This window comes from Coregonus lavaretus (assembly GCF_964263955.1).
Source record: "Coregonus lavaretus genome assembly, chromosome: 3".
NCBI lineage: Eukaryota > Metazoa > Chordata > Actinopteri > Salmoniformes > Salmonidae > Coregonus > Coregonus lavaretus.
The window spans coordinates 20,884,069-20,902,869 of record NC_139990.1 but is presented as its reverse complement, the minus strand read 5'-3'; the positions used below and the strand labels follow the sequence as shown (position 1 = coordinate 20,902,869).

General features: G+C 41.8%; 1 protein-coding gene across 1 annotated transcript; it reads left to right on the top strand.

Annotated features, from left to right (window-relative positions):
• Positions 1 to 4,745: 4,745 nt before the first annotated feature.
• On the top strand, positions 4,746 to 17,079 carry LOC311125243 (hepatoma-derived growth factor-like). Its single transcript, XM_084158385.1, has 6 exons — positions 4,746 to 4,946; positions 9,832 to 9,908; positions 10,238 to 10,382; positions 10,664 to 10,819; positions 15,972 to 16,160; positions 16,601 to 17,079. Exons 1-6 carry the CDS (start codon positions 4,860 to 4,862, stop codon positions 16,619 to 16,621), a joined length of 675 nt encoding a protein of 224 aa, XP_084014511.1. The 5' UTR covers positions 4,746 to 4,859; the 3' UTR covers positions 16,622 to 17,079.
• Positions 17,080 to 18,801: the final 1,722 nt, after the last annotated feature.

The following is an 18,801-nucleotide window of genomic DNA, read 5'->3' as shown; positions in this document are numbered from 1 at the left end:
GACCAACTGAAGGGGAAGATTCCTGGAGTTTATGATGCTTGTCTTTGTTGCGACACAAACAGGGTGGAGAGAGTGGGGAAACAGAAGAGTCATTGTCTGTTCTTTTGAGTTTTGAAGTTGAGTCTTTGCCTGACAAAATGAAGTTAGGATATACAGTGGGGGAAAAAAGTATTTAGTCAGCCACCAATTGTGCAAGTTCTCCCACTTAAAAAGATGAGAGAGGCCTGTAATTTTCATCATAGGTACACGTCAACTATGACAGACAAATTGAGAGAAAAAAAATCCAGAAAATCACATTGTAGGATTTTTAATGAATTTATTTGCAAATTATGGTGGAAAATAAGTATTTGGTCACCTACAAACAAGCAAGATTTCTGGCTCTCACAGACCTGTAACTTCTTCTTTAAGAGGCTCCTCTGTCCTCCACTCGTTACCTGTATTAATGGCACCTGTTTGAACTTGTTATCAGTATAAAAGACACCTGTCCACAACCTCAAACAGTCACACTCCAAACTCCACTATGGCCAAGACCAAAGAGCTGTCAAAGGACACCAGAAACAAAATTGTAGACCTGCATCAGGCTGGGAAGACTGAATCTGCAATAGGTAAGCAGCTTGGTTTGAAGAAATCAACTGTGGGAGCAATTATTAGGAAATGGAAGACATACAAGACCACTGATAATCTCCCTCGATCTGGGGCTCCACGCAAGATCTCACCCCGTGGGGTCAAAATGATCACAAGAACGGTGAGCAAAAATCCCAGAACCACACGGGGGGACCTAGTGAATTACCTGCAGAGAGCTGGGACCAAAGTAACAAAGCCTACCATCAGTAACACACTACGCCGCCAGGGACTCAAATCCTGCAGTGCCAGACGTGTCCCCCTGCTTAAGCCAGTACATGTCCAGGCCCGTCTGAAGTTTGCTAGAGTGCATTTGGATGATCCAGAAGAGGATTGGGAGAATGTCATATGGTCAGATGAAACCAAAATATAACCTTTTGGTAAAAACTCAACTCGTCGTGTTTGGAGGACAAAGAATGCTGAGTTGCATCCAAAGAACACCATACCTACTGTGAAGCATGGGGTTGGAAACATCATGCTTTGGGGCTGTTTTTCTGCAAAGGGACCAGGACGACTGATCCGTGTAAAGGAAAGAATGAATGGGGCCATGTATCGTGAGATTTTGAGTGAAAACCTCCTTCCATCAGCAAGGGAATTGAAGATGAAACGTGGCTGGGTCTTTCAGCATGACAATGATCCCAAACACACCGCCCGGGCAACGAAGGAGTGGCTTCGTAAGAAGCATTTCAAGGTCCTGGAGTGGCCTAGCCAGTCTCCAGATCTCAACCCCATAGAAAATCTTTGGAGGGAGTTGAAAGTCTGTGTTGCCCAGCGACAGCCCCAAAACATCACTGCTCTAGAGGAGATCTGCATGGAGGAATGGGCCAAAATACCAGCAACAGTGTGTGAAAACCTTGTGAAGACTTACAGAAAACGTTTGACCTGTGTCATTGCCAACAAAGGGTATATAACAAAGTATTGAGAAACTTTTGTTATTGACCAAATACTTATTTTCCACCATAATTTGCAAATAAATTCATTAAAAATCCTACAATGTGATTTTCTGGATTTTTTTCTCTCTCATTTTGTTTGTCATAGTTGACGTGTACTTATGATGAAAATTACAGGCCTCTCTCATCTTTTTAAGTGGGAGAACTTGCACAATCGGTGGCTGACTAAATACTTTTTTCCCCCACTGTATAAGTTATCCTGTACGAGCTTATGTGCCGAATACATTACGATGTTACAGGTGTCAAACTTATGGGCATGTGGCAGCAGTGTGTAGGAGGGAGGTTCCAAGGTGTGAGAAGTGTGCAGAAGGGCATGAGACAAAGGAATGTGTAGCATTGGGGAAAGTAGTGGTATGTGCTAATTGTAGGGGTGCCCATGGGGCTGGGGATCAGAAATGTCCCGTGCGAGAGAGGCAGGTTGAGGTTTCAAGGGTAAGAGTAGTGCAGAAGTTGTCATATGCTGAGGCAGTGAAGAAAGTATAGGAAGATGGGTCAAGGGGGAGGAGTAGTGAGAGTAGTAGATCTGTACCAGTACAGAGGGATAGGCCAAGAAGTGATATATGTTTCAGTAAGATTGGATTTTTAGCATTTATAGCAATGGTTATTAATTGTACTGCAGGGATGGAACGTAAGTCGAAGAAAATTGAGGTTGTGGTGGCAGCTGCAGAGAGGTATTTGGGTGTGCAAGACTTGACATCAGAAGAGTTACAGGGTGTGTTAAGTGGTAATGTCCCATCCTTTCAGGTTGAGGGCATGATCTAGGAAAAATAGATTTAGTGGAGTAGTGCGGTGCTAATTATTATTATTATTTTTATTTTATTTTTTGAATTTGTGAGTGTAGTGTTAGATGGTAGGGTATTTCTTTATTTTTCAAACAAAATATAAGGGAATTGTACTTCAGTCTAGTAGGTGGCGGTAATGCAACATATTGGATGCCAACCTCCGTTAAACCTCATCGAAGAAGAAGAAGAAGAAGAAGACGATGACGATATCTTTGCTACCTCGGTTTTGGCCTAGACCCTACCTCACTGGAAAGGCTAGATGTCATACAGGGTCAAGGACTCAGAATATGTAGTGTGGCGTTTCGAACGTCCCCAGTGGCTGCATTACAGGTGGAGATGGGGGATATGCCATTGCAGATTAGGAGACAGCAGCTGGTAATGAATTATTAGGTTTCAACCTACAGGGACACAGCCAGTTGAATAAGACACTAAGCGTGATAGGAAAGCATCCATCAGGAAAATGTGATTATTGTCAGGAAATAGAGACTGTGGAGTATGTATTGCTACAGTGTGAGCAGTATCAGAGGGAAAGAGAGAGGATGAGATTAAGTATGAGGGAGAAGGGGATACAGGAAATTAGTTTAAAGAGTATATTGAGTAGAACGTCATTAGATATAGTATCACATATTTTGTTGTATTTTTTAAGAGAAACTGAGTTGGCAGGTAGGATTTAGTTTATCCTTTGATACTGTGAACCATCAGATCCTCCTCTCCACCCTCTCCGAGTTGGGCATCTCCGGCGCGGCTCACTCTTGGATTGCGTCCTACCTGACCGGTCGCTCCTACCAAGTGGCGTGGCGAGAATCTGTCTCCGCTCCACGTGCTCTCACCACTGGTGTCCCCCAGGGCTCAGTTCTAGGCCCTCTCCTATTCTCGCTATACACCAAGTCACTTGGCTCTGTCATATCCTCACATGGCCTCTACTATCATTGCTACGCAGACGACACACAACTAATCTTCTCCTTTCCCCCTTCTGATAACCAGGTGGCGAATCGCATCTCTGCATGTCTGGCAGACATATCAGTGTGGATGACGGATCACCACCTCAAGCTGAACCTCGGCAAGACGGAGCTGCTCTTCCTCCCGGGGAAGGACTGCCCGTTCCATGATCTCGCCATCACGGTTGACAACTCCATTGTGTCCTCCTCCCAGAGTGCGAAGAGCCTTGGCGTGACCCTGGACAACTCCCTGTCGTTCTCCGCTAACATCAAGGCGGTGACCCAATCCTGTAGGTTCATGCTCTACAACATTCGGAGAGTACGACCCTGCCTTACACACTTGTCATCTCCCGTCTGGATTACTGCAACTCGCTGTTGGCTGGGCTCCCTGCCTGTGCCATTAAACCCCTACAACTCATCCAGAATGCCGCAGCCCGTCTGGTGTTCAACCTTCCCAAGTTCTCTCACGTCACCCCGCTCCTCCGCACACTCCACTGGCTTCCAGTTGAAGATCGCATCTGCTACAAGACCATGGTGCTTGCCTACGGAGCTGTGAGGGGAACGGCACCTCCGTACCGTCAGGCTCTGATCAGTCCCTACACCCAAACGAGGGCATTGCGTTCATCCACCTCTGGCCTGCTGGCCCCCCTACCTCTGCGGAAGCACAGTTCCCGCTCAGCCCAATCAAAACTGTTCGCTGCTCTGGCACCCAAATGGTGGAACAAGCTCCCTCACGACGCCAGGACAGCAGAGTCACTCACCACCTTCCGGAGACACTTGAAAACCCACCTCTTTAAGGAATACCTTGGATAGGATAAAGTAATCATTCTACCCCCCCTTACCCCACCCCAAAGAAAGAAAAAAAAAAAAAAATTTACATTTACATTTACATTTACGTAATTTAGCAGACGCTCTTATCCAGAGTGATTTACAAATTGGTGCATTCACCAATTCGCCAGTGGGATAACCACTTAACAATAAATATATATATATATATTTGGTGAATGCACCAATTTGTAAATCACTCTGGATAAGAGCGTCTGCTAAATTACGTAAATGTAAATGTAATCCCTGTCTCTGGCCCACACTCCAGTACGATAGGTGGCGGTAATGCACCATAACGTTGGATGCCAACCGCCGATAAACCCCCCTGAAGAAGAAGAAGAAGAAGAATATTAAGATGGCCTAGACCCTACTAGTCAATCTCAGATAATGAGTCTGCCCAGAAGAGCGAAGCGGTTCCCAATTTCAAACAAAAACAAGGTCTATAGATAGGCTACAGAGGATTAGAACGGCAGGAATAACGGGATTTTTTGTTTTAAAAAATAAGAAAATTACATTTGATAGGTGCAGCTTGTAACCACACTCTGCAAAGCACTGGACCCTGCACATTTACCAATTCGTTTGCGTTCACGTTCCAAATTTAATTTTGACGCGAAAACCTGAAGCACCTAACCTAACAAGTGCAATCCTCTAGGTGGCTATATCTCGGTGTTCTTACTTGCAACAGTAAACCGACATTGTACATTAATATATTTTTATATATCTTATTAATCCACTGAGAAGCCATGCCGAGGTCGAATAGGCAAAAAGAATACAAGCCTGGGGATCTCGTGTTTGCGAAAATGAAGGGTTATCCACATTGGCCCGCGAGGGTAAGGTCCTTCATACTTTTCTTCTTACTAAACCAAACGCTAATAGTAGGCTTACGTATTGTCTATTACACATGCATTTAGGCCTATCTGCTAGATCAGTTCAATGAGGCCTACCCCCTTGTCTTTGCAAAGTTTATTGGCGTATGAGTACGTGCTGTGAAATAGGCAAGTGACATTTTTTTGTACATTCGGTGTTTCATTTTGAGAAATGTGAAATCTCCTATTGTAGCAGTAAATATACTTTAACAGTAACCTAGTGAATGCCGTCCTGATTACTGTTCAGTTTGCAGAGACACTGTTTAATTTAACTATTGATACGAGGCCTAGTATAGGCTGTTCGATAGATCCTGGCTTCATGTAAACAAACATATTAAATATCTTCAACTTCTGTAACAAATAGGCTCGAGTAGCCTACTTTTAAGGTCAATTACCCCAGGACTTCTAGAATATTAAGCTATTCCAAGTCCAATCAGTAGCATTTTACAATGTGAATGTAATACAATGTTGAGGCGAGTCGTGAAATGGATACTTTGAAACATTGTAACCGAGTTTGCTACAGTGTGGTAATTCCCGAATGGATCATATTTGGCGGCAGCGGCGGCGTTTGATTGTCTGGCAGCAATGCACGAGCCTATTGTAACGGTAATGTAAATGTTGTATTTTAGCCCAGACTCCATTGCAAATTAGGGGAAAGTAGGTGATTTATTGTCATTAATGAGAATTGCCATTGTTGATATATATCTCCTTGGGCAAAGGAGAACAAACATTGCCTGAATTGGTGCACTATGAAAACGTTTCTCCCTTCCTGAGGCATTCTAAATCCATTGAAGTGTAATTAACTGTTTCTGCAACGTGGATTAGTTTCAAGTGAATAGTCTACCAATTTCTTCAACAACAGCAGTTGGAAACTTATAAAAGTTTCATACATTTTGTTTCGTCAAAGGTCATGCCCAATTTACTTCTGTAATCTATACCTTTGCACAGTAGCCTCCTCCAAATAATATTGGGAAATGACCAGCTGAAGACAAAAATAATTATTAAAAAAGTAGTCTATTCATATTTTACAATGAGTATGCCTTTTGATCACAAAAGTATTTGATGCCTTTGTATGACTAGTTAGTGCATACAAGTGCAAGCTTCATGCTGTTTGAAAATGATTGTATAAATGTTAATTCCACAACCAATGTTACTTCTCCATGGCAGAATGTGTTATTTGTTAATTTGTATTAATTTTGCATTGCTCATGATAGCAGTGTACTGTACATTACAGAAATTCACAGCCAGATGCCTAGAGGGCACTGTTACAAAAGTTTACGGTTGGAAACTAGGGACAATGTTCATGAGCATGTCCTGTGTCAAATGCCAGATATTGGGTAGAATATTCAACAAACCCCATTGGCCAGATCTCACAGGTGCAATAAGTGTCAAATAGCTACTTTTCTCTTCAAATGTGATCTTAGCCTACTAGATACTTCTCATTAAGTTCAGGCAATTCAATAGACATGGAACAGAAAAGTGGCTAGGAAGAGGCTATCGTTCAGTTTGGGGGAAGTTTAATGGTTAAGATAATGGGTAAAATATAGAGTGATATCAGAAAGCTCAGAATGGCTTTCAGCCTACGATAACCATAGATACAGGACATGGCTGGTCAGATCCCTGGAACAATGCATATACCCCCCCCCCCCCCCCCTCTTGTTTTCTGTCTGTCTGTCTCTTCTCCCACTACTCCTCCCTCCTTGGCCTTTACCAGACTGTCGACAGTCAATGCCCCTGCCCCGCCCCGCCCCGCCCCAGCCCACCAAACACACACTGGTAAGACACACAACGGGCACGCCTATAGGGCCTCTTTGGCATGAAGCCCATCAGGAAGCAAGGTGGCACAGTGAGGCAGGCAGGCCGACGGGCACAGTGACTCAGGGCCCAACCGTTGTCACAGGGCTTCCTGTACAACACACCATAGCTGCGTCCCACAGAGAAAGATCATGGGTACCTCTCAATCCTGTCTAGTCTTAATCTCCTCTCCTTGATCTGAAAACAAGGTAGCCTAGGTGAAGCAATATGGTGGATATTTATTTTCACCTGTCCAGGGTTGTCTCAATAATCTCTCCTTGCTTCCAAAGTGTGCACTTGTTCACTTCCCTTCACGTATTTTAAAGTGGCAATATGTAACTTTTTGGGCGACCAAATTCACATAGAAATTTGAGTTAGAGATCTATCATTCTACTTGAAAGCACGTCTAAGAAATGGTATATCTGTTCTATGTGCGCTATTTCTATGCTTCCCGTGCTCAGCCATTTCCTGGTTGCTAAAACTAATAGTCTCCTAATTTCAGTTTGTGAGAAAATAAGATAGTGTAGAGAATCAATTATAATCCTTTGATCTTACATAGTTTTGAATAAAAGCAGATATGTGAGCATAGAAATGTAATTAGAGATGAAAGTAGGACTAATTTAGGCCTACTGCTGAAATGTTAATTCTTAAAATGTGTCTTTCTATTTCTGTGTGTGTGTTCATGTCGGACACCTGCAAATGTGCAACTACACCAAAGAATGTGTCAAATGAGCACGCAGAAAAGTATACACTCACATAAGCATTGGTTTATTAATACATTTATGCACGATCCCAGATGTGCATGCACATTCATAGCACGCGAAACAAAAATTCATTACTATTCCCTAAACTAGCCCATAATGCCAAACATAGAGTGAGGGGAAAAAAGTATTTGATCCCCTGCTGATTTTGTATGTTTGCCCATTGACAAGACATGATCAGTCTATAATTTTAATGGTAGGTTTATTTGAACAGTGAGAGACAGAATAACAACAAAAAAATCCAGAAAAACGCATGTCAAAAATGTTATGAATTGATTTGCATTTTAATGAGGGAAATAAGTATTTGACCCCTCTGCAAAACATGACTTAGTACTTGGTGGCAAAACCCTTGTTGGCAATCACAGAGGTCAGATGTTTCTTGTAGTTGGCCACCAGGTTTGCACACATCTCAGGAGGGATTTTGTTCCACTCCTCTTTGCAGAAGTTATTAAGGTTTCGAGGCTGACGTTTGGCAACTCGAACTTTCAGCTTGTGCTTCTTCTTGAGCCACTCCTTTGTTGCCTTGGCCGTGTGTTTTGGGTCATTGTCATGCTGGAATACCCATCCACGACCCATTTTCAATACCCTGGCTGAGGGAAGGAGGTTCTCACCCAAGATTTGACGGTACATGGCCCCGTCCATCGTCCCTTTAATGCGGTGAAGTTGTCCTGTCCCCTTAGCAGAAAAACACCCCCAAAGCATAATGTTTCCACCTCCATGTTTGACGGTGGGGATGGTGTTCTTGGGGTCATAGGCAGCATTCCTCCTCCTCCAAACACGGCGAGTTGAGTTGATGCCAAAGAGCTCGATTTCGGTCTCATCTGACCACAACACTTTCACCCAGTTCTCCTCTGAATCATTCAGATGTTCATTGGCAAACTTCAGACGGCCCTGTATATCTGCTTTCTTGATCAGGGGGACCTTGCGGGCGCTGCAGGATTTCAGTCCTTCACGGCGTAGTGTGTTACCAATTGTTTTCTTGGTGACAATGGTCCCAGCTGCCTTGAGATCATTGACAAGATCCTCCCGTGTAGTTCTGGGCTGATCCCTCACCGTTCTCATGATCATTGCAACTCCACGAGGTGAGATCTTGCATGGAGCCCCAGGCCGAGGGAGATTGACAGTTATTTTGTGTTTCTTCAATTTGTGAATAATCGCACCAACTGTTGTCACCTTCTCACCAAGCTGCTTGGCGATGGTCTTGTAGCCCATTCCAGCCTTGTGTAGGTCTACAATCTTGTCCCTGACATCCTTGTAGAGCTCTTTGGTCTTGGCCATGGTGGAGAGTTTGGAATCTGATTGATTGCTTCTGTGGACAGGTGTCTTTTATACAGGTAACATGCTGAGATTAGGAGCACTCCCTTTAAGAGTGTGGTCCTAATCTCAGCTCGTTACCTGGTTGAGAGGGGGTCAAATACTTATTTCCCTCATTTAAAATGCAAATCAATTTATAACATTTTTGACATGCGTTTTTCTGGTTTTTTATGTTGTAATTCTGTCACTCACTGTTCAAATAAACCTACCATTAAAATTGTAGACTGATTATTTCTTTGTCAGTGGGCAAACATACAAAATCAGCAGGGGATCAAATACTTTTTTCCTCTCACTGCACACACACACACAGGTCTGCCTGTGTTGTTTATTGTTGTTTATTGTTGTTCAGCTCAAAGTGAGTCAGTGAAGAGACTTATTGATTTGCCACTGTATTCATTGCCCAATATTTGCCTTGGGGAGAGTGACACCATTTTGACAACTCTAAATTGCAGTCATTTATGCTATGTGTGTATTTGAGTGAGAAAACAAAAGTGTTTGTCAGTCATTAAAGCACTTACAACCAGGCCTGTCGAGTGTGAAGTACATTTTAAATTACCTTAATGCAGCACTGGCCTTTTTGATCCATTTGCTTTGAGAGCTGTGAAGGGTTAACGCCTTTAGTTGTCTCTCTCTATTTCATTTCTTTAAAAAACTATCCTTTATCTGATCATCCCTGTTTTTTGTTTTGCTCCATTTTTTTGTTTTGCTTCCTGTATTTAAGTTTGGTGTGGGTTTTCATTTTGTTTGCCTCCTCTTGGGCAAATTTAGTCATGATGGGTGCCTTTTATGCCCCAGTTGTTGTTGCTAACTTTCAGTGTACACCCCATGAGTGTCCTTCTGAACCCCACCTATTTAGTTTGGTTGTTAGTGACTCTTTGTTAGTTCGCCTTCTGGTTGAGCTACAATTTTTGGTTTATTTCTGGTGGACGTTTCAGAAGCACTCACTAAAAGATTACACTCCCTGTTTCCTTCTTCCGCAGATTAACGAGTTACCTGAAGGAGCAGTCAAGTCCCCCGCAAACAAGTACCAAGTGTTCTTCTTTGGGACACATGAGACGTAAGTGAATATGTTTTTTGATGCGATGAATCCTATCACAATTCCAAATGAGCCCCTACCTTCTATACACTTGTGGAGATCTGAGAGGCTTTGATATGTAAGTAATATGGTGAAAATACAGACTAGCTTGTTGGAGAACAAGTTGGAGCTACAACCATATTGTTCCTTACACCTATCAAATTCTCTCCAAATCTCCACAAGTGCATTAGGCGGTTCATTTGGAATTAGACATTACCCTATTACCTGGTAGCTCCATAGAATAGTATTTTGAAGCTCTGTAGGTGGTTGCACGCGTCAACCTTTGAACTTTCTAACCTTTGCCCTCTCAGGGCATTCCTGGGTCCCAAGGACTTGTTCCCCTATGAGGAGGGCAAGGAGAAGTTTGGCAAGCCCACCAAGAGGAAAGGCTTCAGTGAGGGTCTATGGGAAATTGAGAACAACCCTACGGTGGTACACGAACCCACAGGCTATGAGGTGTGTGTGTGCTTAGAGTACGACGGAAAGGGACGTGTCTGTCTACCTGCCGACGTGCGTGAACCTTTGTTCCTGTGTGACACAACATATGATTTTAGCAAATATTAAGAGGCACACCATACAATGTTTCTTTTTCCTATTCTGGAAACACAAAATCCCTATTACTTTATCATCAATGACAAAAATACTCCCAAATACACATTTACCTATACTCAACCTCAGCAACTACAAGGAGTAATTCACCAAGTTTTCCTGCCTTAATTATGTTCTTTCTCCCCCAGCTGGCAAAGGAGACCCCAGCAGAGGGGATGGTGGAGGCAGGTGGGCCACGAAAGGGGAATGCAGAAGGAAGCAGTGATGAGGATGAAGGGACCCTCATCATCGATGAGAAGAATGACAGGGGAGTAGCCAAGAGGAAAGCTGGGGGTTCCGTCGAGGTAAGTATCAGTCACAAGCAATGTTCCCTAATTTTTTTCTGCACTGAGCAAATTTCATGTTTGCTGAGCGCAAACTTGAACGTTGTGAAAATTCTGTGCAGCTTCCAGCTCGCGTTTACTGTGAGCACTGAGGCTGTACCCGCTTTAAGTTTTAAGTGGCCACGTAGGCTACTTTGGCTATTTCATCATAATGTAGTCCGACTAGAGTGTCCTACCATCAACAACAATGGAGAAAATGCATCCCATAACATTTTAACATGGAAATAGCTGTTCTATCATTCAGCCTACAGTAGCAGCCAATGTGTGGTGTTCAATGTAGGCCTACATTCCATGAGAAAATAAAACAAATATGCAGGGCTTGACATTAACCTGTTTATCCACTTGTCCTTTAGACAAAGTGACTGAAAATGTTGTTTGATGCAAGAAACTACTTTACAAAATACAATGCATTATTATTCCCATACTATTATTACAGCGAATCAGACAAATTATTGGCTACTTAGCTTATTCAAGCCTGTCTCAAAATACAACATTTCCCCTTTAAGACAAAAAAAGTTATTTACCTGACTCGCTTTTCGAAGATCTGTCTGTGTGCCCTTATTGCTCCTGTAAGTCGCTCTGGATAAGAACGTCTGCTAAAATGACTAAAATGTAAAAAAAAGTCTAACTGGGTTAACTCACTAAATAGCAAATTATAAGTGGCTATATGCAGCTCTTGCTTTGATCTCAAAACAAGCGCATCTCATGCTGTAAACACAGTCCAGTTCAGAGTAAATGGTACAGATCCATATATGGCAATGGTCTATTTGCATGTAGGCCTACTGCAGCTCTGAAATGTTTATGCCACACCTGTTTGTGTAGAGTATGGGCTTAGGTGTGCGTGTCAATGCAATAGTATCCTACTCCGATGTGTTCTGCCTACAACAAAATCTCTTGCATAATTTGTTTTGTTTCGGTATGTTGCATTGAAAGTGGCTAATATTGCATTGATTCGATCACAATTGCCACAGTAAAGGGAAACGTTGATAGTGTTAATAGGGAAAACTGTAGAACAGTGGTCACCAACCTTTTCTGAGTCAAAATGCAAGCAGAGATCTACTGCTCAGATTTTTTTTAAACATTACTTAAAAAACATAAGCTTATGCAACATTGACCTATTAAAAACAGTACTGTAGCAATGAGGTTTGTTCAGTAAGCTATAGGCCCAATACATTATCACCGCATATTGGCTTTGCTTGAATTGCCCTGCCAGTGCATTGTTGTTGGGTCCATTTAAAAAAAAGTATATTTCAAAATTTGAGGTAGGCTATATGATCACACTGGTAATTGATCAGTTGTATTACTTGTGAGGCGCAGCTGAGTGAGCATACATTTAAATGAGCTTTTTATTTTACTGGGCTGATGGTGCCTGCATCTGATGGTCAGTCTTAGTAGAGGGAGAGAGCAGCAGACTGAGGGTCCGCCTCTCAACATCCCTCCACTCTCCCTTTCCTCCACTGACACTGACCAAAAAGGGACACCGTCTTCCAGCTGATGGCGAAACTCGTCGCACCGCATTATTTCTGCCTCATGCACAAATTCATGTTGTTACTCCTATGAACAGAGAAAGGGAAATATTCCTTGATATTAAAAAAGACCCAAGCTGCTAATAATAACAACAATACATGCCTATAGATACACTTTCCTACTCATTCATTACTGCTGCAGTGCTTGTTGTAGCGCTGAGTGGAAATAGTAGGAACGCGCATTTTATGGCTAATGAAAGTGTTGAATACAAAGTGTTGACAGTGCTGAGTAAGAACTTAAACATGAACTCACTCATAAAAACAGCATCTCTTTGCTGTATTCGTTGAGTCTCTCTCTAGTCATGGTTTTAAACGTTTTGAAATCTCACAGTATCAACTTTGCTGTAGCTTTCTTTTATGCCTGCTAAATTACTGCAGACAGGGTCATCTGAGCCATCCGATTGGCCAGCTGAAGGCCTATAGTGCACTTGATATCAAATTGTATTTGTCACATGCGCTGAATACAACAGGTGTAGACCTTACCGTGAAATGCTTACTTACAAGCCCTTAACCAACAATGCAGTTTTAAGAAAATAGAGTTAAGAAAATATTTACTAAATAAACAAATGTATAAAAAAGTAACACAATAAAATAACAATAACGAGGCTATATACAGGGGGTACCGGTACCGAGTCAATGTGTGGGGGTACAGGTTAGTCAAGGTAATTGAGGTACATGTAGGTCGGGGTAAAGTGACTATGCATAGATAATAAACAGCGAGAAGCAGCAGTGTAAAAAGAAACAACACAAAAAAAGGGGGGGGGTTCAATGTAAATAGTAAGGGTAGCCATTTGATTAATTGTTCAGCAGTCTTATGGCTTGGGGGTAGAAGCTGTTAAGGAGCCTTTTGGACCTAGACTTGGCGCTCCGGTACTGCTTGCCGTGCGGTAGCAGAGAGAACAGTCAATGACTGACAATAGGATGGATGGTAGAGGCAGGTTACCCACTCGCCGACAAATTTCTGCGAACCCTTTATCTCCGTCTCCTCTTCATGTGAATGACTGGTACTGGCTGTTATTGGCGAAGAACTTACTCACAGGCGATGGCATGACCATTTTCTGCTTCAGGCTGCATTATACAGAGTGTATAAAACATTATGAACACCTTCTCTGTCCATGACACAGACTGACCAAGTGAATCCAGGTGAAAAGCTGTGATCCCTTATTGATGTCACTTGTAAAATCCGCTTCAATCATTGTAGAGGAAGGTGAGGAGAGGTTAAAGGAGGCTTTTTAAGCCTTGAGACATGGATTGTGTATGTGTGCCATTCAGAGGGTGAATGGGCAAGACAAAATATTTAAGTGCCTTTGAACGGGGTATGATAGTATGTGCCAGGCGCACCGGTTTGTGCCAAGAACTGCAACGCTGCTGGGTTTTTCACACTCAACAGTTTCCCATGTGTATCAAGAATAGTCCACCACACAATGGACATCCAGCCAACTTGACACAACTGTGGGAAGCATTGGAGTCAACATCGGGCAGCATTCCTGTAGAACGCTTGACACCTTGTAAAGTCCATGCCCTGACAAATTGAGGCTGTTCTGACGGCAAAATATTAGGAAGGTGTTCCTAATGTTTTGTAAACTCTGTGTATATTCCACAGGAATATTCAGTAGCGGTTTATAATAACGCCTTGTAATAGAGATAAGTAGGTAACACTTTACAGCCAGCGTCATAACACGTTATGACACAGTCATGACCATGTCATAATATGTCAAAACAGTTATACTTAATTTGTTATAATATGGTCATAACACTGTCATGACCAGTTGTGCCGTATATTGCGTTATTTTATAGCTGATTTATGACGCATACATAAGTGTCAACCCACAAAACCTACCAAAGGCAAAACATTCCATTACACCATAGCCTACGTGTCAACAGTATGTTTATGTTATATACTTTTTTTAATTGACCGTCTTAAATTATCATTGTAATTGCGCACACATTGTCAGACATATACCTACCCCAATGCTCTGTTGCTGATTACTGGGATGAATGCTGGAGCAGATTTCAGGACCAGGACAAGATACTCTCTTTTTGACTGATTACTGATATAAGGGCATAAGTTTGCAGTAACTTTGTTGAAATATTGCAAACGGACATGGCAGTTTCACCATTAAGCATTCCAGCTTTAAGTTTTCAAAATGGCCTAGAACATATCGATGGTTAAACAATAATCACACAATACAGACGATGTTTAAGGAAATATAGTGAACATTTTATTCCAGAACAGTGGTAGTAGAGTAGGGCCTGAGGCCACACCCTTAATGTGTTGTGAAATCTGTTGAGAATGTATAGTTATGTTTTTAAAATTGTATAACTGCCTTAATTTTACTGGACCCCAAGAAGAGTAGCTGATGCCTTGGCAGCAGCTAAAGGGGATCCTTAATAAATACAAATAGTCACACTTTTAATAGTGTGATGTGTAACTTCAGACACACTCTATGCTGAGTAAAGTAAAGTTTTTGTCCAAAAATGCAAACATTACCCTTTTTTTGGCAGTGATTTTACTACCAAAACCAGTGTGGATTGCAGTTGCTCCTTAGAGCAGTCCATAGACTGCTTACGTGGTAAGAAAACAAATACCTGAATACATAATTTCGCTGAACTATCCCATTACGTTTAAATAGTTACTACCCTTTAAAGGCTAGTAAAAGTGCCGCCAAACAAAGCAAAGTGTTAAAATAGTCTGAGTTTAAAAGACTGAGGCACTGGAAGCATTTAAAGGTTATACATGTAACATTTCTAACTCAATCACATATGTTGTAATGAAGGAATAAAAACCCACTAGAGAAATACTGGCCGGTCCGGCCAGCTGTGTGTGTAGGCTACATCTCCCTGTTTTATGATTAGTTCTGGTTTGAGAGATTGACAACATTAGCAAAACATTTGCATTACAATGTTTCCTCACGTCCTTGAAACAGTTGTTTTACAACAGTTTTTATGACTACAATCTTCGCAATGTTTCCTTTAACATTATGTGTTGTGTGCTTATTCTTTTACCATTGATACTGTATGTTCTAGGCTATTTTGAGACCTTAAGGAGCATCAGGTACTGCTGGAATGTCTACCAATGCATGTCCATCTTTTTGTGAGAAATTACACTGGTCACTCAAAACATAATGTATAAATAGCCCTCACTTTAGATGAGGTCACGCAAAAGTCTTTACTAATGATTAGTAAATGGTTTATAAGGACCTATATTAAACATCTTATAAATTATCCTATGGATCATTATTACATACTTTAAACGTTTATAAATATGTGAATAGCTAGCATACTAACGTTAACAAATGTTGGAGTAATGATTAATGAATAAACTATTTACTAATCCATTATAAATGCTTTATTACAAGGTGTTATTATAAAGTGCTACGAATATTAAATAGAAAGGTGGCAGGTGTGGGTCACTTTGCTTGTCGTAATGAAACTGGCATTGCATAGTATTTTAAAGGTTTTAAAGAGGTTGTTTATTTGAAACAGTAACAAAAAAAGCAAAATTAAGTAAACAATCATGTATGTTTGCCGACTTCGGGGAACATGACACTTGAATAAGTGTGATGTGTCTTTCTGTCTCTCCGAAGAGCTCTCCTAAACGACCTAAGGACACAGAGAGCAAAGGTGACTCGAAGGTGGATAGCAAGAAGTCTGACACCGAGCTGAAGCTCAATGACAAGGCAGGGCCTAAGCCCACAGCACTGTCTTCCGCAGGCGAACCAAAGCCAGAGGGCCAGGCAAAACCACTGACTGAGGCCCAATTAACATCAGAGAAGGTGAGGGAAGCTGTCTTTTGCCTGTTGAGTTAGAGACATATTAAACAACTTTAAAAATACTACTAATAAATTAAATGTATCCTTCACTATGTTTTACACCAATCTCCTGTTCCGAGAAGATCTATTCATTTGGTCATACATCAGGGCCTGACCCAGGGTGAGTTTTCCAAAAGCCTTGAAGCTAATATGGCCTGTTATTTCTCTTGACAATCTTCTATGCTTGGACTAACGAAATTCATCAAATTAAGCACTTTGCTGTTCTACGCGAGCTGGGTCATCAAGAAATGTATAGTGCTGCGCTGGCAACAAGGTTTTTGAGAAACTCACCCCTGATCCACTTAACTTTGAATAGTTGGTGGTGTTTGGTTCATATCCAACATTATTTTAAAACATGAAAATTGCTGATGCAATGTAACATTTTCTCCATGCTTTTCTTTCAGCCTGTGACTGACAGTGCTTAACATCAATCCTCTGAGGATGACCAAGGACCTGTGGTTTTTCTCCATGGAATCTGGGGTGTCAACATAATTAGCTAATCTTTGAATGCTAGGTTTCTGCTGTTTAAGTAACTGGAAAGTGTTAAGACCTATATAGAAATTGTACAGGCAAAACAAACTTACTTGCCAGTTGGGGGTATTGAATATCCCAGGATTTAAATTGTTGTCAAACCAATAGTGATGAGAAATTCAATGCTCAAGAGGAAATGGGTTTTGGATGTATTATAATTTTTTCAATTATGAATTCTAGCTGCTAGGTGTCAAATGCATTACAGTTTAGAGAGTACACACGCCTGCCGGTTTCTTAACAAAAATCTGAACATAAGCAAACAAATACAGAAACACAATTTCGGGGAAATCTTTTGAACATCACATTCATAATACATTTACATTTGACATAAAAATCCTGCTTATCCTGTTTGAATACGTTTTTAGTTTTGAGGTTCATTGGTTTGAGAATATTAGATAGCTTTTAGCTATGTCATTGTGCTTTATAAAAATAACATATATTTATGTTCTTGGCTTTAAGGTGCATTCGGAAAGTATTCAGACCCTTGGCTTTTTCCATATTTTGTTACGTTACAGTGTTATTCTAAAATTGATTTAAATTGTTTTTTTTCTCATCAATCTACGCACAATACCCCATAATGACAAAGCAAAAACAGGTTTTAAAAATGGAAATATACATTTACATAAGTTTTCAGACCCTTTACTCAGTACTTTGTTGAAGCACCTTTGGCAGCGATTATGGACTCGAGTCTTCTTGGGTGTGACGCTACAAGCTTGGCACTCCTGTATTTGGGAAGTTTCTCCCATTCTTCTCTGCAGATCCTCTCAAGCTCTGTCAGGTTGGATGGGGAGCATCACTGCACCGCTATTTTCAGGTCTTTCCAGAGATGTTAGATCTGTTTCAAGTCCGGGCTCTGGCTGGGCCACTTAGACATTCAGAGACTTGTACCGACGCCACACCTGCGTTGTCTTGGCTGTGTGCTTAGGTTCATTGTTCTGTTGGAAGGTGAACCTTCACCCCAGTCTGAGGTCCTGGGCGCTCTGGAGCAGGTTTTCATCAAGGATCTCTCTGTACTTTGCTCGGTTCATCTTTCCCTCGATCCTGACTAGTCTCCCAGTCCCTGCCGCTGAAAAACATCCCCCCAGCATGATGGTGCCACCACCAGGTTTCCTCCAGACGTGACGCTTGGCATTCAAGCCAAAGAGTTCAGTCTTGGTTTCATCAGACCAGAGAATCTGGTTTCTCATGGTCTGAGAGTCCTTTAGGTGCCTTTTGGCAAACTCTAAGTGGGCTGGCATGTGCCTTTTTACTGAGGAGTGGCTTCCGTTTGGCCACTCTACCATAAAGACCTGATTGGTGGAGTGCTGCAGGTTCTCCCATCTCCACAGAGGAACTCTGGAGCTCTGTCAGGGTGACCATTGGGTTCTTGGTCACCTCCCTGACCAAGGCCCTTCTCCCCCGATTGCTCAGTTTGGCCGGGCGGCCAGCTCTAGGAAGAGTCTTGGTGGTTCCAAACTTCTTCCATTTTAAGAATGATGGAGGCCACTGTGTTCTTGGGGACCTTCAATGCTGCAGACATTTTTTGGTACCCTTCCCCAGATCTGTGCCTCGACACAATCCTGTCTCGGAGCTCTATGGACAATTCCTTCAACCTCAGGACTTGGTTTTTGCTCTGACATGCACTGTCAACTGTGGGACCTTTTATATAGACAGGTGTGTGCCTTTCCAAATCATGTCCAATCAATTGAATTTACAACAGGTGGACTCCAATCAAGTTGTTGAAACATCTCAAGGATGGATCAATGTAAACGGGATGCACCTGAGCTCAATTTTGATTATCATAGCAAATGGTCTGAATACTTATGTAAATAACGTATTTCTGATTTTAATTTTTTATAAATTTGCAAACATTTCTCGAAACCGGTTTTCGCTTTGTCATTATGGGTGTATTGTGTATAAATTTAGGGAAAACATTTTATTTAATTCATTTTAGAATATGGCTGTAACGTAACAAAGTGGAAAAAGTCATGGGGTCTGAATACTTTCCGAATGCACTGTACATAATAGGAATTGTACTTGCTTTTCCCCCCCTTTCCTCGGCCTGACTTTGAAACGGGTGATGTATTTTCTTACT